This window comes from Penicillium digitatum, chromosome 3, assembly GCF_016767815.1.
Source record: "Penicillium digitatum chromosome 3, complete sequence".
Classification (NCBI taxonomy): Eukaryota; Fungi; Ascomycota; class Eurotiomycetes; order Eurotiales; family Aspergillaceae; genus Penicillium; species Penicillium digitatum.
In genome coordinates this window covers 1,652,491-1,674,370 of record NC_089386.1, presented here as the reverse complement: position 1 = coordinate 1,674,370, position 21,880 = coordinate 1,652,491, and the positions used below count along the sequence as shown (strand labels likewise).

General features: G+C 49.5%; 10 protein-coding genes across 10 annotated transcripts; 6 read left to right on the top strand and 4 right to left on the bottom strand.

Moving 5' to 3' along the window:
* Positions 1 to 286: 286 nt before the first annotated feature.
* Pdw03_8143 (uncharacterized protein) lies at positions 287 to 1,060 on the bottom strand (the record flags this gene model as incomplete). Its single annotated transcript, XM_066101878.1, has 4 exons — positions 287 to 687; positions 745 to 762; positions 912 to 955; positions 1,017 to 1,060. The coding sequence occupies 4 exons, from the start codon at positions 1,058 to 1,060 to the stop codon at positions 287 to 289; spliced, it is 507 nt and encodes a 168-aa protein (XP_065956961.1).
* Positions 1,061 to 3,414: 2,354 nt separating this feature from the next.
* Positions 3,415 to 4,528, bottom strand: Pdw03_8142 (Initiation factor 2B related; the record flags this gene model as incomplete). Its single annotated transcript, XM_014677793.1, has 2 exons — positions 3,415 to 4,426; positions 4,479 to 4,528. The coding sequence occupies 2 exons, from the start codon at positions 4,526 to 4,528 to the stop codon at positions 3,415 to 3,417; spliced, it is 1,062 nt and encodes a 353-aa protein (XP_014533279.1).
* A 234-nt stretch (positions 4,529 to 4,762) lies between these two features.
* On the top strand, positions 4,763 to 6,339 carry Pdw03_8141 (putative kinetochore protein nuf2; the record flags this gene model as incomplete). The annotated part of the gene is made up of 4 exons (XM_014677792.1): positions 4,763 to 4,882; positions 4,933 to 5,193; positions 5,258 to 6,172; positions 6,226 to 6,339. The coding sequence occupies 4 exons, from the start codon at positions 4,763 to 4,765 to the stop codon at positions 6,337 to 6,339; spliced, it is 1,410 nt and encodes a 469-aa protein (XP_014533278.1).
* Positions 6,340 to 6,488: 149 nt separating this feature from the next.
* Pdw03_8140 (uncharacterized protein) lies at positions 6,489 to 7,130 on the bottom strand (the record flags this gene model as incomplete). The annotated part of the gene is made up of 1 exon (XM_014677791.1): positions 6,489 to 7,130. The coding sequence occupies one exon, from the start codon at positions 7,128 to 7,130 to the stop codon at positions 6,489 to 6,491; it is 642 nt and encodes a 213-aa protein (XP_014533277.1).
* A 305-nt stretch (positions 7,131 to 7,435) lies between these two features.
* On the top strand, positions 7,436 to 10,092 carry Pdw03_8139 (AP-3 adaptor complex subunit beta, putative; the record flags this gene model as incomplete). Its single annotated transcript, XM_066101877.1, has 3 exons — positions 7,436 to 7,475; positions 7,545 to 7,702; positions 7,765 to 10,092. The coding sequence occupies 3 exons, from the start codon at positions 7,436 to 7,438 to the stop codon at positions 10,090 to 10,092; spliced, it is 2,526 nt and encodes an 841-aa protein (XP_065956960.1).
* Positions 10,093 to 11,522: 1,430 nt separating this feature from the next.
* On the top strand, positions 11,523 to 12,824 carry Pdw03_8138 (Amidohydrolase; the record flags this gene model as incomplete). Its single annotated transcript, XM_014677789.1, has 1 exon — positions 11,523 to 12,824. The coding sequence occupies one exon, from the start codon at positions 11,523 to 11,525 to the stop codon at positions 12,822 to 12,824; it is 1,302 nt and encodes a 433-aa protein (XP_014533275.1).
* Positions 12,825 to 13,886: 1,062 nt separating this feature from the next.
* On the top strand, positions 13,887 to 15,038 carry Pdw03_8137 (Serine/threonine-protein phosphatase; the record flags this gene model as incomplete). Its single annotated transcript, XM_014677788.1, has 3 exons — positions 13,887 to 13,902; positions 13,977 to 14,210; positions 14,320 to 15,038. The coding sequence occupies 3 exons, from the start codon at positions 13,887 to 13,889 to the stop codon at positions 15,036 to 15,038; spliced, it is 969 nt and encodes a 322-aa protein (XP_014533274.1).
* Positions 15,039 to 15,412: 374 nt separating this feature from the next.
* On the bottom strand, positions 15,413 to 16,162 carry Pdw03_8136 (RHO protein GDP dissociation inhibitor; the record flags this gene model as incomplete). The annotated part of the gene is made up of 3 exons (XM_014677787.1): positions 15,413 to 15,543; positions 15,613 to 15,984; positions 16,069 to 16,162. The coding sequence occupies 3 exons, from the start codon at positions 16,160 to 16,162 to the stop codon at positions 15,413 to 15,415; spliced, it is 597 nt and encodes a 198-aa protein (XP_014533273.1).
* Positions 16,163 to 17,390: 1,228 nt separating this feature from the next.
* Positions 17,391 to 19,018, top strand: Pdw03_8135 (APSES transcription factor, putative; the record flags this gene model as incomplete). The annotated part of the gene is made up of 5 exons (XM_014677786.1): positions 17,391 to 17,451; positions 17,571 to 17,779; positions 17,846 to 18,008; positions 18,064 to 18,940; positions 18,994 to 19,018. 5 exons carry the CDS (start codon positions 17,391 to 17,393, stop codon positions 19,016 to 19,018), a joined length of 1,335 nt encoding a protein of 444 aa, XP_014533272.1.
* An 803-nt stretch (positions 19,019 to 19,821) lies between these two features.
* Positions 19,822 to 21,523, top strand: Pdw03_8134 (mRNA cleavage factor complex II protein Clp1, putative; the record flags this gene model as incomplete). Its single annotated transcript, XM_014677785.1, has 2 exons — positions 19,822 to 19,959; positions 20,012 to 21,523. 2 exons carry the CDS (start codon positions 19,822 to 19,824, stop codon positions 21,521 to 21,523), a joined length of 1,650 nt encoding a protein of 549 aa, XP_014533271.1.
* Positions 21,524 to 21,880: the final 357 nt, after the last annotated feature.

Genomic DNA, 21,880 nt, shown 5'->3' with positions numbered 1-21,880 from the left:
CCAAAAGAAATGACAGTTGAGACCGACAGAATCCAAAACAATGTCCCTACCCGCCAACTCTAGCCAAACGCCGAAGACACAATACGCAGACCCGCAATCCTTGCAATCCCGAGGAGAAATAAACAGCGAAACTCGTTGGAGAGATCTAACCGGTGGGCAGCAAATGTGATATAGAAGACGGAGTACATCTTCTCCATGTTCCTCCACCCTAACCATGTCCGCCCGGACCGGTACAAGTGTGATCACCACCGTCAACCAACATAGTCTCTCTCGCCATGAAAGAAGCTCAGCTGCCCATGCGCTTCCTCAACCGATTCGACTCTCGCTCCAAGACGCTGTATTTGCGACCCCCCCGTCGGCTCAGAAGGCGTCTGATCGACCAGCCACTGTGGCTGTGGGCATCGGATGTAGATCGCGGACCGAAGCCCTGGATCTCGGATCCAAGACGGAGCTTCTGGTTAGGCTGGGAGCCTGTCGTTGGCAGTTGGGCATCCATGATTTTGTTTTCGAGGGCGTTGTCAAAGTAGGTGACGTGTGTGGTAGGGTGTTGAGGCGAGGAGTGGGGGTGGCTGGTGACTGTCAGATGGCCGTTGGGATTTCGCGCGTGGATGCAGGTATAGTTCGTTTGAGAGCTAGAGTGATTTTGGCGTTTCGTGTCTCTGCTTTTGGTTGGAGGTGAGGTTGATGCTGGTTTGGTTAGGGACCGGAGAGCGGGGTTGGATCTTGTGGGGCATGACGAGATACTTTTGTCCTTGGTGATCTCTGATCCCTACGAGATAGTCAACCTTGGAAATGACTCGGTAGTCTTTATCTTGCAGAGCATTAAGGTTCAGGGCGCTTGGTGAATCTGTAGCTACGCCCTCATCTGGCCACTTATTCCAATCGTGTTAGGTGATCCAGGTGGCTTAGACTTTGTTTCCGCTCGATATGAAGTGATTCGATGGTTATGCAGAGTCTGATGATGATCCACTTCTGTTTCAGGATTCAACGCCTTCATTAAAAATATCCAGTCTTACCTATGCGGTACCGACATACATCCCAGACCGGGTTGTGAGAACATTGTAATAAAAAATACACTGTAACAAGGCTCAAGGTTCCTATCGATATTCAAAGGTTGATTAAGGTTCATTTAGCATGCAGTTAGGCCCGCGTGACGTGTTTTGGGCGCGGTTCTATATCTCGCCTGCGTGAGATTCGCGGTACAATGTGGAATAGTGCATGACGTAATCGTGGCCCCCACGAACACCCGGTGGTGGTGGCCAGCGGACAACAAATTCTCGCCGGATCACAAATTGCAAAATCAAGGATCTTTAAACAGCAAATCTATGGAAAGGTACTTGCACGCTAACTTACCGTAAGCTCAATTTTCTCAACCTTTAGACTAGTTAGGGAGAATCCAAGAAGGCGTACATGGTATTAGTGAAGGCTCAATCACTTCATCTCAATCTTAGTAAAAAATTTTGAGTGTTCTTAAGGAAGAGAGTAGTGGAACTTTAATAAACAGTAGTTAATATGTTGTGCTTTTTTAAGACACTCTTTGTACCTCTCTATATAGAGAATTTTTAGCGCTAAATTTAGTAGATCGATAAAGGCCAGCCTACACAAGGTCTGTAAGTTCTTATTTTTGCCCAAGCTAGTCTGAAAATTGAGAAATTTGGAGGGTACGGACTGTTTATGCACAAATATCTTTTGTATGGAGTGAACACATGAAAGATACTTAAATTGAAAATTACGATCCGGTGAGAATTTGTTATCCGCTGAGGTCCACCAACACCGGGTAGGTGACGGTGGGCTTGGCACGATTATGTCGTACTTGAGAAATGCAAGATCCTCAACTGATAGGATTGCTGAATTTCTAAATTGTTTTAAACCCGTTATACCCCAGATCCTAATTGGCGGATGAGGCCGAATTCCTATATCTCTACTGTCCTAATATTCAACATCTAGGGTCTGGCGATCTCTGTCTGGAACAGGAAAGCCTCGGCCAGGCCACATACAGAGAGCTAGAAATACTGTTCCATGGTCCCCCAATATCTGGAGACCCGATGAAGTTATCCTCTTCGCCCAAGAACCCCGCATCTGTGTAGTCACATCCAACAAATGTTCTTAATGGACAGAATGGCCAACTAACCTCGCAGTCGCATTGGATGGAAGGACCCGAAAGAGAGACAGAGAGAGTGTGTGTCTCAGTTGAGAAATAAAACTGTCTAGAATCTGTGAAGTGTCGGTCTGGGTGTGTTTAAAATATCTAAAGAGAGCATGAGAGCCCATTGAATGAAGAGTCTCTCTATCTTTCCATTTTCCCATGTGTGTTTAACAGAGAACCTGGTATCATTCAACCCCTCCTGACCTCCTTTAAAAATCCATACCGGAGACGATAACTTCACTAGCCAAACGCTAGCACCATTTACCTAACCCCGTTGTGGTCGCCTGACACCCTGGAATCCTTTCCCATCATACACAAACATCGCACTCGCCTTCACCGACTTTCTGATTGGTTTCTTCCCAACATGGCAGCCCTGTGGATATTCGTGGCTCTTGGTTACTTGCTGCTGTATGCGTTCGCGGCGATGCAAACGCAGCAATGGCGTGTCATCAACCGCATTGCCATCTGAGCTTTTTGCCATGATGTGAGAGGCGGGAGAGGAGACAAATAGGCTGCACAGCCCGGGTTCAATTGTTGCCTTGTTACCCATTCGGGTCATGCTGCGCTGCGGATTGGATGGCTAATCACGTTTCATGACCCACAATTATGCGTGCGACTTGCCCATTTGATGAACTGGGAGGCGAAGAGACATGCCGGCTGGGAATCTCGAGGCCAGGAGGCCTGGACAAAGAACCCATGTGCGGAGGTGATCCCTTCTGTGGGTTCCATCAAAGATTTTCAAGGTATAAGAATGCCAAGGAGCTCTGCTACAACTGGAGTCTTTGATAAATAATTCATGATGACGACTGCATGACTGGGATGGAAGGCGTTTGATACCACAAAGACTAGACTACAATTTTGTACTTTGTATGAAAGACTTTGAGATTCACAATTTTTTTTCTTTTTTTTTTGCGTTCGATCAAGCCTCTTATCAAGAAAGAATCGCTCGAATTGAAAGCCATTCCATATCTATGTTCATCCATGTCGACGTGTTTGATGAGAGGAACAGAGAGGGATGTGATGCGCCCACGACCGTGCAGCTTATGGTTGTGCTGTGTACCAGATATTAATTTGACAGATGTTCCCGTTGAATTTGGACGTGTGAAGAGGAGCAATCCCGTCTTGTTCGCTTGAGAAGGTCTTCACACATGGTAGGGCCACATAAAATGCACATGTCACATTAAAATATTCCCTGTCATCTTGGTGAAACTTTGTGAGGAACCGAAAGGTTCATAGCAGACAAGGCGTCGCTACGACAGTTTTTCTCCTCAGAACCAGATTTTGATCAATTCCTCACTGACAGCACTGGGCGTCAAGACACCGCTATCTGTGATCAGTGCAGAGATCAGATGAGGGGGAGTGAAATCAACTGAGTCGCAGAGGGGTAACTTGATTGGGATGTCTCCATTTGTATCAGCAACAGAAGACTGCTGCTCGCGCTCCTCTGCAAGGTCTTCCTCGGACTTGAACTCAAGAACTTGCTGCTCAATTGGCAGGTCATACTGACCAAGAGGGTACAAGCGAACAAACTTGTGGCTCTCTGCTACCACGTAGAATGGCTTACCAATAGCCTTGGCGAGGAGCCCGATCTGGTAGGTTCCCATCCGAGACACAATGCCTCCATTCTCCACCACACCCTCCGCACCCACAATGACCATATCAGCCTTGCCAAGAGAATATGCCACCGCAGACTCGGGAATTGTTGAAACTGGCACACCCTTTGCTCTCAGAGCACGGACTGTTTCCATACCCTCCGGTTCTTCATTCGGGTGCTTGCAATCTGGGGAAGTCGAAGACAGAACATAAATAACACGGAACCGTACAGCGGAAGGGCCACCTTCTTCATCTGCGGCTTTTTGCAGTAGCGCTGCGACAGCTCGGGAGCCACCATTTGTAAGGATGGTGCTGCCATCACGAATGAAACCACGGCCGAATGCTGCGATTTTGTCTCGGCTTTCCTTGGCACGTCGGATAAACAGTCGTCCATTTGTCAAGAGATGTGTGCGAATGGCCTTAAAATCACCTGCAGGGCCCAGTTGTCCAGGGCGTTGTAGTGTGGTAATTAGGTATCGTTGGAAAAGATCGGTTCCGGCAGAGAGACCGATGGGATTGGGAATGGATCGTTTCAGGTGCGCGGTTGATTTTTCGAGTAGATCCAAGGTCTCTGATATTGTGGAAGAGGCTGACTGTGTGAGAAGAAGGACGAGAGCTTCAATGGCTGCGATAGGCATTGTAAGGTCGGCATCGGAGCGGAGGAGTTCATTGTAGGTTGCGACAATGCTGAAGGAACGGTGAGCAGATGCGAGGGTTTCGAGGGAGCGCATCTACTTACTCGAATGATTTAGTATCGGCCACGGCCACATTTGAAGTGGTAGAAGCCATTTTGTTTGAGTGTCGAAGATACGAAAGTGAAAATAAAGCAATATAGAAGGAAGAGAAAGAGTCATGAATTCTATGTTTGCATAGTTTGCATGCTGAATGCCCCTCCAAGCACTAACCCCGATTAGGCGGTGTGCGGGATTGTCTCCAAGTAAACAATCAACTACGGACAACAACAATTGGCTTACCCACTTTAGCAATAAGCCCCTTGCCTGGTGACAGGCTCCCATAAACATCATGTCGCGTAACTCTACCGCGATGGGGTATAACAGCCGTATGAGCCAGCAATTCCAAGGCAACCAGCACCACGGTCGGGGTCGCAAGAAGGAGGACGAGAATGACGCCCTCATGCGTCTGGTGAGCTTGATTTTTCTCGGTGCTTGCGTCTAATTCTAATTAAAAAGCAGCCCGATAAAGAGATTGCAGGATGTATCAACGATATCGGTATACCGTTTACCCTCGCCGACCTGGCTAAACCAAACGCCCAGCAAATTCAGATGGTGTTCGAATGGTTCGCAGAACTGCTCATGAACACGACCCGGGAGACAGTGGAGCCGGCTATGCATGCAGCTGCAGAAGATCTATGCGGCGAATACCCTGATATAGTTCCCAATGACACGCGCAACCTCATGGGCTTTTTCGTGATGCTCCGAAAGCTATTGGCGGAAGTATCTGCTCACCACGGTCTACATGAATTCTGAAGGGCATACTAATGCTTCTTGTATTAAATAGTGCGGTGTCAACGACTTCACTTTCACAGACCTTACCAAACCGACACATGAGCGACTCGTCAAAATATTCTCCTACCTTATCAACTTTGTTCGATTCCGTGAATCGCAAACACCTGTGATTGACGAGCACTTCAACAAGACAGAGAAGACGAAATCACGCATTGAAGAACTTCTTGCGGAAAATCAGGAAATGGAATTAAGGCTGAGGGAGATGCGACAGGATCTCCAATCCAATGAAGCGCATGTGAAGGAGAAAGTTTCCCGAAATGATGCGCTCAAGGCGCGGCTATTGGAGTTGGGTCGAGAGCAGTCGCGAGTCGCAGAGACATTGGATCGAGTTAAGACGGAAAGAGCTCGGCGGCAGCAGCAGTTGGAAGAAAAAACCGAACGAACCGTCCGTTCTCGACAAGAAGCAGAAAAACTGCGGCCTTATGTGCTCGAGTCTCCGGCTACCCTCCATTCTTCATTGGCTGAACTTTCCGAGAATCTGATGCGCGAAAAAGCCTCTATTGATGCGATGGAGAGGCGGGCACGCGCATTGCAGACCTCATCCGATACGTTCACCGTGGTTTCCAACGATGTGCAGGGGTGTGTTAAACTGCTCGATGACATTGCAGCTGAAATGCAAAAAGAAGACGAAGAGGAGTCCCGTGCTGCTAGAACTACGGAAGCTATCTCGGAAAGGGGGAACAGCGTCCGCGAGGTCGAGCAGACTGAGAAGCTCCTTCAGCGTCAACTGGCCCGTTGGGTTGAGCGTATCGAGGCACTCCAAAAAAATGCACAGGAGAAAGCCGAATTTGCGCAGGCACGCATGGAAGAACTCCGCAATGTTCAAAAACAACTCCGAGAGGAACGTGCGGAGAAGCAACGCGATATGGAACGCAGACGTATTCGCATTGAACAGACAGAGAAGAAGGTGTGTTTCACCCTGCGTCGTATGGACAAATCATAGCTAACGCACTCTTTTAGATGGTCGACTTGAAGGAGAACATCGAGACTGAGATTCAGTCAGCCCACGACCAGTATCTAAAGCTGGAGTCACATATCAAGCTGTACATGACAGAGATGGAGAAGTCTCTATGATCAATCAGTTGTCATTAATGTGCAAAACAGGAGTTCAGCGGTCAGCTATAGGATACCCGGATAGTACCAATCCATTCTCAGGAGTTTAGTTATGTTACAACAATATCATGTCTGAGTTCAGCATTAAGGGTGTTCCAGTCTTTCCCAGTTCAATGGTTCTGGCCAAATTCAAACCAGCGTTCGGCAACACGTCTCACAGTGACGCCTCGTCCACCCCAGCTACTTTGGTCCGATCGCATTCGAACTGACCCGTTCAGTAAAGGAACGTTCGTATCCCACAGCTTGCTTCCCCTAACAGCACTTGAAGGGTCCAGGGCATTGATGCACTCATAGAGTCGGAGATCTGTCCCCGCCCTGGCGGAAGCCTCTACGGCAGAAGCAAGTGTTCTTGAAAGTCCCTGTGCCGAGAATTCCGAAGTGGTAACATGCAAAGCCATCATATCAAGGACTGCAAGGAGTTGCCGGTCATGGGGAAGCGATCCGGTCTCGGAAACCACCCCAACGGCAGGACCTAAGATGGCAAGGTATGCCCGAACACTCTCCAAACTCGAGCAGAATGCCAGCCGTATTTTGCTGGATCTTGCAAGCAGCCCGATAGTTTTTGTAAGCAGGCCATGGCTCGCGGCAGTGTCTGGACCAGCGCATTGTGAGCGAATGGCTGCTGTAAGTTGTACCAAGAACTCGGCTTTTGTTGCACAGACAATGAGATGGGTATCTGAATTGCCTTCAAGTAGTTGTTGCAGGAGATCAGATACCGAATCGCAGTGACCGATCGTGAATGTTAGACTCATTGCTTCAGATGGCTGTCTTGTAGCTCCCACTTATTGATCCTCCGAGGTCATCAACGGGAAGAGAATCATTTCGTCTTCAACTCATAATCCATCAACAACAAAAACACATGGTGGTCGTGGGTTTTTCGTCAGGTGATGTGCAAACAATAAAACAATGCAGATGTTGCAAATCGAAGGCGGGCGAAGAGATGCGGCATCACCCACTTCACTTCCGCGGAGCTGCTCCGCCTTTCCTCCCCTCACCTCTCACCCATTTCCTTCAACTTGCCCAAAGCTATTGGACTGGGCGCTCAGAAACTGGAAAGATGGAAACCATTTCCAGGATATCCTCGATGCTGGAAACAGGTACGTCGGGTTGAGTTGCAATCCGCTGTGTTTGGCCGAACTGACCGTGGAACGTCTATGTGCGCATAGCTCGAGAACTCACAATAGAAGCTGCCCAGTCCGCTGCTATTAATCGGACCTCAAGCACCGACTTTAATTCGCGAGCATACAGCCCAGCGCTCATCAAGAAGCTCCTTGACAGTCGCCATGAGCGGGAAGTCCTGGATGGAATGCGGAGGGTCATCTCAGTACGGAAACTGTGAGCAAGAACTATGGAAAATGCAATGGCTGACTCAATCTGTTATTCTAGTTGATGTACCGGTCGGAACCCTCTCTTACGTTCTTTTCGGCAGTTGTCAAGAATGTGGCCAGCGCCAACCTTGAAGTCAAGAAATTGGTTTACATCTACTTGGTCCATCATGCGGAGACGGAGCCGGATCTGGCACTACTGTCCATCAACGCAATCCAGAAATCGCTGACCGATTCAAGCCCACAGGTTCGAACAATGGCGCTTCGGACTATGTCTGGAATCCGGGTTCCGGTGATCAGCCAGATTGTGTCGCTGGCCATCAAGAGAGGATGCGGGGATATGAGTCCCCACGTGCGCAAAGCGGCCGCTTTGGCTATACCAAAATGTTATCGTTTGGATCCGAACACGCTACCACAATTGATGGGTTATCTTGAGACACTTTTGGGCGATTCTCAATATTTCGTCGTTGGGCCCGCAGTCGCGGCATTTCTGGATTTGTGTCCAGATGAGATTGACCTAATTCACAAAAACTATCGCAGCTTAGTTAAGAAGCTGGTTGATATGGATGAATGGGGCCAGCTAGCAACTTTGCGTCTGCTGACATTTTATGCGCGAAGATGTTTCCCTCAACGAACTCAGAAGGTTAAGCGCGCAGCCCCGGAGGCATTCTACGATGATGAAAAGCAACAACAAGAGACCCAGAATGATGCCCAAGAGTACGAAGTTCCGGTGCTGGATCCTGATCTTGAGCTTCTACTCCGAGCCTGCAAGGTTCTACTGCAGAGCCGAAACTCCGCCGTCATTGTCAGCGTTGCTCGTTGCTTCCTTTACCTTGCTCCATCGGAATACATTGCATCAGCGGTTGGTCCGCTTGTAGCTCTTTTACGAACCCCGCAGGACATGCAAATCATCGCTCTGTACAACATTGTTGCCGTTGCTCTAAGAGTTCCCAAGCCTTTCGCGAAATACACAGCCCATTTCCTTATCCACGCCAACGACCCACCGCATATCTGGCGTCTCAAACTAGAAGTGCTAACCATCCTGTTTCCGCATTGTGGAAAACACTGGAAGGGGGTCATAATCAGCGAACTAGAGCACTTCTCTAAAGGCGCAGATCCTGAGTTGGTACGGGAGTGTGTACGAGCAATTGGGCGTTGCGCGCAAGGGGACACAAGTGCCACAAGCATGTGCCTACGAATTCTTCTCGACCAAATTTCCAGTCCAGACGGCAACCTTGTGTCGGAGTCACTGACTGTCATTCGTCACTTGATCCAACAAGATCCATCCTCACACAAAAATACTGTTCTCCAGCTTGTCAAGCACCTAGGCTCAACAACACATCCAGACGCACGAGCAACTATTATCTGGTTGGTTGGCGAGTTCGCTGGAATTGAACCTGAGAACAACATAGCGCCTGATGTCCTCCGCATCTTGATCAAAGGCTTCGCAGATGAGAAGGAAATTGTCAAACAGCAGACTGTTCTCCTCGGTGCTAAGGTCTATCTACACCACCTCTTGCAGAATCCACCAAAGGAGCAGCCGGAACAGCTTGCATCGCAACCATTCCTCGAAGCCCCCGCTCAAGCCCAGCAAAAGTTCCACAACGAATGGACTGACAATGGGAACGATGAACCGCAAGATGCGGGGCGAAATGACGAGGGAAAGGAGAGTCGCCAAGAAAATGACGGTGCTGAAACAAGGGAAACAGAGGAAGCAACCGAAGACCGTATTACGTTATTATGGAGGTATCTCCTCCTTCTCGCACGCTATGACACTTCCTACGACCTACGTGACCGCGCACGTCTCTACAAGAGTCTCCTGGAAACCCCGTCTTCCACTCAACTTGCCAACCTCCTTCTCCTGGCACCAAAGCCAGTACCCCACGCCCCCAGTCCATCCGAGACGCGCAAGGACCTGCTCATTGGCTCCGCTACACTTGTCGTCGGCCCCGACGCTGGTTACCACGGGCTTCGAGGCTACACAAATCTCCCAGACTGGGTTGAGCCAGGCCATGAACCCGATCCCAGCCTCCGCACCGAAGATGTGAAACCAGACACATCCAACAACACCACCACCACCACCATGACTGCGGGTGACCGACTTGATAAAGCACTTCGTGAACACAAAACTACTTCTGTTCCAAGCCGGGCCCGGAATGGTCCGGCTACGTCTTTAGACCCGGCTGGGAAGAAGACTCTTGATCAGTGGCTACAGGAGGAAACCGAGACAGAGTCCGAAACGGATTCCGAGGAAGGCGAAACTGACTCGGAGGAAGAGGAGACAGACTCGGAAGAAGAATCTGGCTCGGAGGAAGAAAGCGACTCTGATGAAGAGACTGACTCTGAAACAGAAGCTGTTCATAAAGAGGCACAGCAGTTGCTTCGTTAACTTGTTCGAATAATGGTCACATGTGTAGATGCTGCCTTGATTGGCCAATTTTTGGGGCATCTGAAAATTTGAGAAATCAAATATCAACGATGTTTCTAGGGGTAACCTTGGTACATGACATAGCGACTTGGAGGATGGTTGAACATAGTTGGTCCCATGGTGCATCGTTGGGACAGCCGCTGGGAAACAGTTTCTATCAAACTTGGAGCATCATTCCTTCTATTTCACTCATCGGTCTCTTCCTTTTTAACATAGGGGTGTCCACTCAGTGACAGGCTCCTCCTTACCTCTGGTCGTCTATGCCAGCCAATATTCCATTAAAGGTTCCTCTAGGGCGGTCTCTCTCAGGATTTCCATGTAAGAAATCCCAAACATTGGCATAGGAGCATCACTAGCGACACTCAAATACATGAGCCATGACATACTTTCGGCGAACCTGGTGCTCAGCCATGGCATTGACGAGCGCAGCTTTAAGGCTGGTGCGGCCATCCCGGGAGTTTGGGCACGACCAGAGCACTGTGACCTCTAGCTAAGGTATTCTGTCAGTTGTCTTACATCAAACATGCAGCGCTAGCCAGTCTCCTGGATTCTGTCGAGAAACAGAGAGCTGAATTCTATATCATTTAGGTCCAGTGTCAGTGCAATCAGCCCAGCATCGACTAAGACTGGCCTGGACATGCAGGCCCCCACAGAATACCGGGGGCTAACGAGTTATCTCCATTGACCGACATGGCCCAGAGCCTGTGTCTCATACCCCAACTGTCATCTCTTACTCACTCTTTTTCTAGTACCATATTTCTGATTTTTAATTACAATCTTACTCCTTTTTATCTGTCGGATTTCTCTAGCGATGGACATCCGTCTGCTAACCAATAATCCAGCGAAATTGCAAGCAGCGTCCGCTCCAGGCATCAAGCTCGAGCGTGTCGATCATAGAAAGGCATATTTAACGACATTCAGGATTGGATTGCTGCCCAGACAGGTCGTGGATGATCAGCTTCAATCGATTTCGACAAAGCATCTTCTGTCAGAACCATGGGGGGGAGTCATCGCAGCCAAGCAGCAGTTAGTGAGCTTGATTGCCGAAAGACCCAATCGCGTCATGTTGTCTCTGGTCCATGTTGCTTTTTAACTGGTTGGATCGGCTAGCTCAGCCAACTCCAACGCGGGTGAAGAAACAAAAAAGAGTCTATTGAACTTAGCGCAGAACCAGTTGATATCAAAACGGCCAAGGTGGAACGTGGGTTCTATGTAAAGATCCGATCTCCCCGGACTCCCCGGACTGCCCGTTAAACTGTGAGATCTGTGCTTTCATTTATTTTTCCCTGCAGTGCCACCATGCTAACCTGATATATGTGGTTGCCTAGTCGAAGCTGGACTGTTTTAAAACGAACCCCCTCAAATAAATCTGCAAAGAACGTACTGCAAACATGGACATCTCCCAAATTATCAAACCCTGGAAGCTCAACCCTCAAAGAAACTTGGTCTTTGTAAATGCCACCATTGTTGACCCAGCTGAAGGCAAACTGATCCCGAATGCTACAGTCCGAATCTCAGAAGGCAGGATTTTTCAAATCGTCACCGAGGGCTCGACCATTGCCATAGATGACCTTTCCGAAGAACTTGTGATTGACCTGAGTGAAAAATACCTGTGCCCAGGCTTGATTGATTGCCATGTCCATGTCGCAGTAGTTCCCGGCGAAGCCAATCTACAAGCCTACAAGGAGATGAGCGAACGGGTCAGTCTCCTGCGGCAGCCACACGTACTCAAGTCCATGCTAGATCGCGGATTCACCTCAATCCGAGACTGTGGTGGCGCAAGCCTCGCGATTAAGGAAGCCGTTGAGGATGATGTAATCCCAGGACCCCGTCTCTTCATCGCTGGACACGCACTCTCCCAAACCGGTGGACACGGTGACTTGCGCGGATCCCACGACTCCCAACTCTTCTGCGGCGGCTCCATTTCCGGAATCAGCAGGATTGTCGACGGCCCAGCAGAGTGCTACAGGTATGCTCGTGAGGAGCTGCGCCAAGGAGCAGACTTTATCAAGATCATGGGTGGCGGCGGTGTTGCCAGCCCCACAGACCGCATAGAACATGTTCAGTTCTCGGATGAGGAGATCAGGGCTTTTGTCACCGTTGCGCGGAACGCGAGCACATATGTCACGAGTCATAGCTACACGCCGCGGGCAATTCAGCAGGCTATCAAGCTCGGGGTGCGCGGTATCGAGCATGGAAATCTTCTTGATTTCGAAACGGCGGAGATGATGGCGGAGATGGATGTTTTCTTAACTCCGACGCTCATTACGCATGTCATGTCTAAGCAGATGAGTTTCTTGTCTGCTGATGGCGCTACTAAGAACGAGGAGGTTCTTGACAAGGGATTGAAGTCGATGAAGATGGCTGTTGATGCGGGTGTGACCGTCTGCTTTGGGACTGATCTTCTTGGTCCGATGCATTTTGCTCAGAGCAAGGAGTTCTCGGTGCGCAGTTCAGTTTTGACTCCATTGCAGATTCTGCGCAGTGCTACTGTCAATGCCGCTCGGCTTGTTATGCAGGAAAATAGGTTGGGTCAGATTCATGAGGGATTTGCGGCAGATATATTGATCTTGAAGGGGAATCCGTTGGAAGATATCACCATTCTGGATCGAGTGGAGGAGAATATTCTGGCTGTGATCAAGGATGGGAGGGTTGTCACTTCACGCTGGGACAAAGTCAAAATAGATCTTTGAGGCTTTCAGGAATGCAATCTCAGTGAAATCAATCAGATGGAAGACCTGTATAGACTATGGTTTGGTGAAAGGCTAATCCCATTCGGGGATCGGAGCGGGGCGCTTCCCGAGCTCCGCCCAAAAACTCTAAAAGCGTTGGTTTGTGGACGGGAGAAGATGATCATTTTAGAGACACTCACCATAAGATGTACCTCCCTTGATCTCTCCACTTGGACAGAGAGCAAGCTGGGACCATCATGAGTTACGGCAGCACGTTTATTAGTTGGAATCATCTCACTCTGATCTGGTCTCCGTGTGTTTCTGGCAGGTGGTGTCAAATTTCGACATCTAAGCGATTGCTAACATGACATTGATGTTTGCCACAAGGTTTGAGCTGGCTATTAGCCTTATGTCTTAGTACCAGGGGCATAAAAATCTCTAGTTGGCGTATGGATTCAGTAAAGGAACAACTTCCTCCTTTGAAGGGAGCCAATGATATATCGGCAATCCATGGTTATTGACGGAAATAGGGTGCTCTTGCGAAGGATTCCAGCTCTGAGTTATTAAATTGCGGAGCTAAGACGTTCATCAACCTAGCGAATTTCTGTCCAAGGGGGCTGAGAAAGGTATCATGCCGTCATAGTTAGTTAACTAACTAGTTAGTTAGTTAGTTAGTTAGCCAGTTGGCAAACGCAACCTGAGAATTCAGGCGTCGAGGAACAAAGGCGGTGTGGATTTAACCGCGCTCGTGCCTGAGCTCATCCCGCAGTTCGGCCCTGATGTCGTCTCGATCTTTAATTCCAGAGCCTTCCCTCCACACTGGAAACGAGGATCGGCTGCACTCAGGATGCCAGCTGCTAGATTGACGCACCCATCTCTTATATTGTCGTCTTTTTAACCTTCCCTCTCGATCTCATCCTCCGTTCTCTCGAATACTACTTTCCTTAAGCTCTCTGCACTCGTCTGCCTTGACACAGAAACCAAGTACAGGGAGCTCTCCATCATTTAATAAGAAAAACCATCCCCAGAAAGAGTCATTGTGGCTAGTTCGTCTTGAAGTCACTGTATCTGCATCTCGCTACAATGCCTGGTCTACCGAGTAGGTACATGGTTTTTTTTAAATATTCCAGGACATGTTTATCTCCGTGGTAATGCTAACCTGTCACTTCATAGCGAATATCGATCTCGATGAGTGTATCACTCGGCTCTACCGAAAAGAGCTGCTCGCGGATTCGGTGATCGAGGCGATCTGCCTCAAGGCGAAGGAACTTTTGATGAAGGAAAGCAATGTGGTACATATTGCTGCTCCGGTCACTGTGGTTGGTGATATCCACGGCCAATTTTTTGATATGATCGAGATCTTCAGGATCGGTGGCTTCTGTCCGGATACAAATTACCTATTCCTTGGTTGGTCACACTCGGAGAATGCTTTGATCAGGGAGGAAAGCAGGGCTCGGGCTTGGACATTTTGCTGCCCACTTATGTCGTGAAGTGTTGCTGATAAGAAAACTGACAGGCGATTATGTCGACCGCGGCCTGTTTAGTGTAGAGACCATCTCACTGCTGGTGTGTCTCAAGCTAAGATACCCTTCACGAGTGCATCTCATCCGCGGAAACCACGAGTCGCGTGGAGTCACTCAATCTTACGGCTTTTACACCGAGTGTGCTCGAAAATACGGCAACGCCAATGTCTGGCACTACTTCACCGACATGTTTGACTTTTTGACACTGAGTGTTGTGATTAATGATGAGATATTCTGTGTACATGGCGGCTTGTCACCTTCCATCCACTCAATTGACCAGATCAAAATTATTGATCGTTTCCGCGAGATCCCACACGAAGGCCCCATGGCCGATCTGGTCTGGTCCGACCCCGATACAGAACGCGATGAATTCTCTCTTTCACCCCGTGGTGCTGGATACACTTTTGGAGCACAGGTTGTGCGGAAGTTCCTAGAGGTGAACAGCATGTCCCACATTCTGCGTGCACACCAACTCTGTCAAGAAGGCTACCAGGTCCTTTACGACGATCGCCTGAGCACAGTCTGGAGTGCACCCAACTACTGCTACCGCTGTGGAAACTTGGCTAGTGTGCTCGAAGTGAGCGACACTGGCGAGCGCTTTTTCAATATTTTTGACGCTGCACCTGAGAATGACGCACACCGCCTTGAACAGCTGGGCCAGCAGCAGCAGATCAAGGATGGCTCTGGCCCAATGGTTGACTACTTCTTGTGAATCTTTGAATCTCCTCATGATACCCATTGGTTACTGTTAATGTTTTGTTTGATTCTAATGTTTATTTGTTTCAATTTCGTGGTTTTTTTTTCTTCCCCCCCCCCCCGCCCGGCACTAGACAGGAGTTCGGGATATAGCTGTGCATTCACCAACAGCTATCACTAACAGCTAGATGTGCTACTTGGCATCTGAAATGAAAATACCATACACCAATAATTGAGACTAAGTATGACACATAAACAATAAAACCGGGGTCCAATGCATCGGCCCAGTGGGACGTATCTCTAACAGTTTTGTCAAAGAAAGAAACTCATCACGCTTTGAAAACAAACGGCCGCTCAACAACTTTACGAGATAGTGCTCTCAACTCAAGTTTACCAGTCCTTGGAAATGTCAAAGGACCACTCGAACAGCAGATGAGTGTGCTGGTCATCGTCAATGAACTTCGAAACGGCGTTGTAGTGGCCACGGGCGATCATGCCAGACGGTGCCTCCTCCTCATTGACTAGGGAGATAGTGTTAGTGAATGCCAGAGTCAAAAATCAAGAGATGGAAGCCAGGTTTGAACACTCACATTCCTTGGAGTAATCAACCTTGGAGGTAGTGTTGGGCGCGTAGCTGCCCAACATCTCCTCGTCCTTGCTGACCCGGATCCCCTTCCGCTTGACAACCTGCAGGTACTTGAGGCCACTCAGGACTTCATGGTGGACTTGGAAGGTAACCTTGATGTGGAACTTGGAGCCCTCCTTGATCGTGAAAGGCTTATCCTTAAGGCTGTCAACTGAGCCCGGGGAGGACAGATCGATAACAACATCCTCACGCCCGTCAACCTGCAGAGCCAAGGATTTGATGATACACTTGCGAGGGTCGTTGGGATCAGCAATAGGATCACCGGAGTTGAGACCCAAGGAAGCCTTCCAGCGGTTCAGAGCTTCATCGTCCTTGTCTATTGCGGGGGAGAGGAAGACGGTTAGCTGGAAAAATACCGAAGGCTAGATGTGGCGAAGCCATTATAACTGAACGAACATACCGAGCTGGTTGTACTCGTCAAGAGTCTTCTTCTCTCCCACCTTGAAACCCTCAGTAGCGGTGGAGGCGAGCTCGTCGTCGTGCTGGTCGGCCATTGTTTACAGATTTAGAAGGCGGGGGGGGGGGGGGGGGGGACACAGAACCAAGGATTGGGGTTCGGGGAAGTGATGTCGAGAAAAGAGGGGGGAATTGGACAATGAGGAAAAGGGAGAAACAAATTCGAAACTTCCAATGATAAAGGAATTAAAAAAGGGCTAAAGCTCGAAGCGTCTCCTGAGACCTTGGTGGGGGTGGAAAGGCGGTGGGAGAGGGGCGAGGCTATTCGGATTCCCACTTCTGTATGCACGTATACCCACCGTTGACCCTGCACGGTTATATTGACCAGGTGTTTAAATTGCCTACGTTGTATGTGCCAAGGTTTGCTTTCTAGCAATGCGTACATTGTAGATGGAGAGGGTTGGAATGACTCTCTACACTTGTATGCAAACCCCAACTATGCCCCATTTCGGGGTGTGGGGGGCTGACGATCATGCAACTAGACGTGCGTAGTTGCTCACGTCGAATATATAGATACAGGGTAAATTCTAGGATTAACTCCAAGGTTGGAGGGTTTAACCAGGAAAGAGCATCTTTCATGTCCCTCGTGTTGTGAGAGATGTATATTTTTCGTCGAAACTTCGACGACAACATACACACCTATATGTACTCCGTGGGAAACATGGGGAAGGATTTCTATCATTACTAGTAGTTGAAGTAAAAGCATTTGAAAGCTATGTAATCCTTTGTATATAACAACCAGTTTCCAGAAACGTGTTAAAAAGTAGACGACACTCTATGTCGCTGTGGAGAAAGACGAAGATCAAGTCCAAAGGAGGAAAGTGTTGGCTCGGAATGCCAAGGTCACGGGGCCAACAAATAGAATACATTGGGGGTACATCAAATACGTTGTATCAAAGCAATTGACCAACCATAGCTGCAAATTACCACACATGACCTTCCATTTACCGGACCTTACCGGAACAAGTCAAGCTTCAGAACGACGCAACGATTATTCGCGACTCGCATCTTCTTCATCTCTCCTGATTGTCTTTATCTTGGGTCTTTTCTTTTTTTTCCCTCTCTTATCAATCGTAATTTTTTGGTTGCGCACTTCCTTTTTTTTTGCCAAGATACAACATTTATCAGTGGCAATATTTGATTCTTTGAAATTTTGTCGCCTTGACGCGCCTGCTACGTGGCCAACGCTGGCGCATCTTTCCCTCAAGTCATCCGCAAGTCATCCAGCAAGATCTTCATTTCCACTTCACTCGAAATCCGCCCACCATGTCGCGAACACTCCCGAAACAGTTTAATCCGCTCATCACGATCGAGGTTGCTCCCACCTGTAAGTTCAAACACTGGCGCGTGGTGGCGCGACCGCGCGCATCGGTTCATCTACCCGCCTCGTGCTCCCTCAATGCCTCGAGGTCATCGCTAACGATTCCGTGTTACACCTGGTCACAGATGACGAGCTTCTTGCCCGCCGTCGTCTTGGGCAGACCAACCTCTCTGTCAAGCCTGCCCAGATTGGCACCTCAAACGCAACCAAGCCCGAGAACCTGGGTGTATTCGAGTATGCTCACCTCCGTGCTCCGCTGCCTAAGGATCTTGAGGGCTCTGAGATCTTTCCTTCCCACACCTCCCAACAACATCCTGAAAGTTACTTCTTGATGGTGAGACTTCCCGCTTAATCCAATCTAGACGCCAACCGTCACTAACTTTGGGCCTCATCGTCACAGCGCCGTAGTAAAGATGGCTTTGTTAGCGCGACTGGAATGTTCAAAATTGCTTTTCCATGGGCCAAGGCCGAGGAAGAGAGAACAGAGCGCGAGTATCTGAAGGCTCGCGAGCATACCAGCGAGGAGGAAGTTGCCGGTAATGTGTGGATCTCACCCACATTCGGTGTGTTTTGCCCAGGATCTTCTCTCTACTAAACAAATCCTGACTTAATGCCTAGCTCTTGAGCTCTCCAAGGAATATCAAATGTATGATTGGGTGCGAGCACTGTTGGACCCAACCGACATTGTTCAAAGTCCTTCCAGCGCGAAGAAGCACATCACTCCCCCGCCGAAATTCGAAATCCCCTCCGATGAGCCCCACATGTCGCAGCGCAATCGCAGAGGTCGGTCCGCTTCTCCAAGCAAGAAGTTGTTCTCTCCTCGAAAGCCCCGCAGCACCCGCAGCACCAAGGATGTTGCTAGCACTCCGTCCACAACAGCTGCAAACGCTAGCCTTCAGTCGGCATTAGACACAGCTTCAGCCCTCCCGGACACGATTCTTGAGTTGCGAGCTGTGGATGGCGAAATGGGGGTAGCGTCAAGCGGATCTCCTGCAAAGCATATCAGAGTGCGCAGGGCCACGAGATCTGCTACCGCGGAGCCCGAAGAGGAAGCGAAGGAAAAGAAGAAGGAAAAGAAGAAGTCCGAGAAGAAAGAGAAAAAGATAGAGGATATCAAGGAACAGGAGGAGGTTGTCGGGGTATTAGTGGCCGATGATGCCATTGAGGCTGTCAAGTCCACTCACACCACCATTTCCCTAGATATGCCTATCCGTCTTCCAGAAGTGCCCTCTGCCGCGGAGACCGAAGAAATGATTGCTCAGGCCAAGGAGATGGTGGAAGAGGCAATCAAGGCGCAGGCCGAAGGCGCTACTGCCGAGTCGACATCTGTTACGACGACCATCAAGCGCAAGGCCGAGGATGACGACGATGACGAAGATACATCGGCCGAATCTTCTCAACGAGCCAAGAAAGCCAAGGTGCTCGAGAACAAGCTCAAGCAGGAGCGTGTCCGTAACCGCTCTATCTTCGGTGTCTCTGTGGCCTTCGCCCTTGCGTAAGTCATTCTATGCTATGAATATCCCAAGCAAACGCTAACATCACAATTAGGGCCTCCATCCCATACTTTTTCTAAACAGAATGAGATTTTGTTTAAAAAATGTCCAGTCTGTTGGAAATTTTGGTCTCTTCTTTTCGGCATGTTTGTCGCTTGCGACAACCCAGCTACCCAAATATTCGCTTCTGATGCCCAATTCCCCTTGTCGTTATCATAAATATATTCCTCGCCGGCGATCCTGAGTGCCCTGTGCCTGTCATTGACACCATTTCCTAATATCTTGCCCTCATCCCCTTCCTCTTCCCGTGCTTCGCACCAGACTTGGTTATTTGGATTGCCTATCTCGTTCTATCCCCCTTACCATTGCTCTCCCCATGCCAACTTCCTCCCTCTCCCGCCTTCTACCGCCCGACGGCAGCCTTCCAAGTAGTCAAGGACGATTCGCTCAATGACAGTGATATGCTTCGATGTTATCAGTTTGTGTCTTTTTGTAGGGCTATGACTTCTGTATTTATTCCATCCGATTTTGGCACAGCTGGGGTTAAAAACTTTTCAAGGTTCTACAGTTTTTGCTGCTTTGCTACTCTGACCCAAGGCCACTCAAGCATCAAAGGTTGTATTCCATAAGATGTAGGACTAGTTAGTGCAGCATGACATTGTGAATGTTACAACTACGATAATTCTCCCTCAGATGCGCATTGACTTGAGCACATGTGACAAGGTCTGTCGTTAAAGTCCAACGGGCCAATGACGGCCAAGTAACGGCAATGCAAACATGCAAAACCTCTATGCTGAAGCTCCGCACCCCGATAACAATTCCAATACGTTCACTCCATTCAACCTTTGCACATAACTCGAGGCTTCTCTATCTGACCGGTAACATGTCGCTCCCGGGTCTCGAGCTAACACAGCCATCGGAAGAAAGATCGCAGGCACCGGCGCCACCATCGCAGATCAACCTGACCCCAGGCTCGGAGTGGCGGTTTGAGGTTGCGTTTGGACATGTTATCAAAGTTAAGGTACGTTATATTCTTGAATATGATTGGGACCCTTCTGATTCAAGTTGTGAAGCTTCTCAATGGTACCGCCGAACTCTTCGGAACAGAGCTTGCCGAATCCCAAACCTACACATTCACCGGCACAAAAGCGGCAATCTTCACATGGCATGGCTGTACACTCGAAGTCAGCGCAGCGGAGACAGTATCAAATCCCTCTGATGGAGTAACACCGACAGTGGGACACGGCGCAGGAGGCTGCCAAAGCGAATACACGGCCGAGGAAACCCCAATGGTGGAATATGCCAACGTCCACTTTGCGCTGGAGACAATGCGCGAAGAAGCTCAATCAATAGGCAAGGATGGCCCGCGAGTGCTTCTTCTCGGCTCTGAAAACACCGGAAAGACCAGTTTGGCTAAAATCCTAACTGCCTATGCGACGAAGATCGGCCGTCAGCCGTTGGTCGTGAACCTCGACCCTACCGAGGGTATGCTGGGTGTCCCTGGTACACTGACTGCGACTGCCTTCCGCACCATCTTAGACGTTGAAGATGGTTGGGGAAGTAGTCCCATGTCCGGGCCCAGTCCCGTACCGGTCAAGCTGCCGCTTGTGTACAGTTACCCGATGCAAAGCCCGCTGGATGGCGAAGGCGCCGTGTACCGACCAGTCGTTTCGCGTCTTGCGCTATCCGTCACGGGCCGGATGGCCGAAGACGAGGATGCCCGTGAAACGGGAATCATCGTTGATACGCCCGGAATCCTTGGCACAGACAAGCCGGGCACCATGGACCTCATCAACCACATTGTCACGGAGTTCTCGATCACCACGATCCTGGTTCTGGGTTCGGAGCGCCTGTACAGCACCGTTGCCAGACAATACGACAACAAGCCCACTTCCAGCGCAACAGCCACTGTCTTCGACGAGCACATCTCCGTCGTCAAGCTCTCTAAATCGGGTGGTTGTGCTGACCGTGACGAGGCCTTCCGCAAGGCAACGCGGGAGTCCCAAATCCGTTCCTACTTCTTCGGAAACCCCATCCCCTCTTCCTCGCCCTCTTCCGCCATCACACTTTCTCCTCATGCACAGCAGCTTGACTTCGCCTCCCTTCCCGTATACAACTACACCGTCTCCTCCGCAGATGACGAAGACGAAGACGAATATGACCCTTCCCAGCTGGGAACAGGCGATTCCTTCCTCCCCGGTGGTGGCGGCATGGATGACTACACCCCACAAGAAACAAAGCCAGACCTAGACCGCGCCGCCCCCCTTCCTGGTGTCGTAGGTTCATTCTCCGAATCCGCCGACCATGCGAATTTCAACGTCAACGGCAGCGTTCCTCTGAAGAAGGTCCTTCCACCTGCTCCCTCTGCTCTGGCAAATACCCTCCTTGCCATCACTCATGCCCCTGCGACGGCATCCCCCACCGAAGTCCGTGACGCCAGCATCATGGGCTTCTTGTATGTTGCCGACGTCGACGCGGACAAGGGCAAGATCCGTGTGCTTGCGCCTGTTGGTGGGAGAATGCCCCCACGCGCTATTATATGGGCGAAGCGTTGGCCTGGTGAGTTGGTGGGGTTGGTGGGTTAGAGATTTTCTTTGCATTGCATTAGACATTGGCAACTATTCTTCGGATATGGAGTTGGGGATTTTAGATTTCACTTAGCATGGGGTTGTGGCTCGTTATTACATACAATCAATCATTCTATGGGCGTCCATTCACTGTGCATGTAGATTTTCATCTTGCTTGCTGTTTCTCCAAACTATCTCCGCATCTGGCGACATTATTTTTAATGCACATCCTCATTGATAGTATGCGTTGAGCTTTCTTTTTAACAGAGGCAGATTATGTTTTATATATACAGAAATAGCCATTTAAAACGTAGGAATAAGTTTCGCAAAATAGTCTATACCAAGGACATGGGCGAGGCCGCCTGCTGGCAGAAG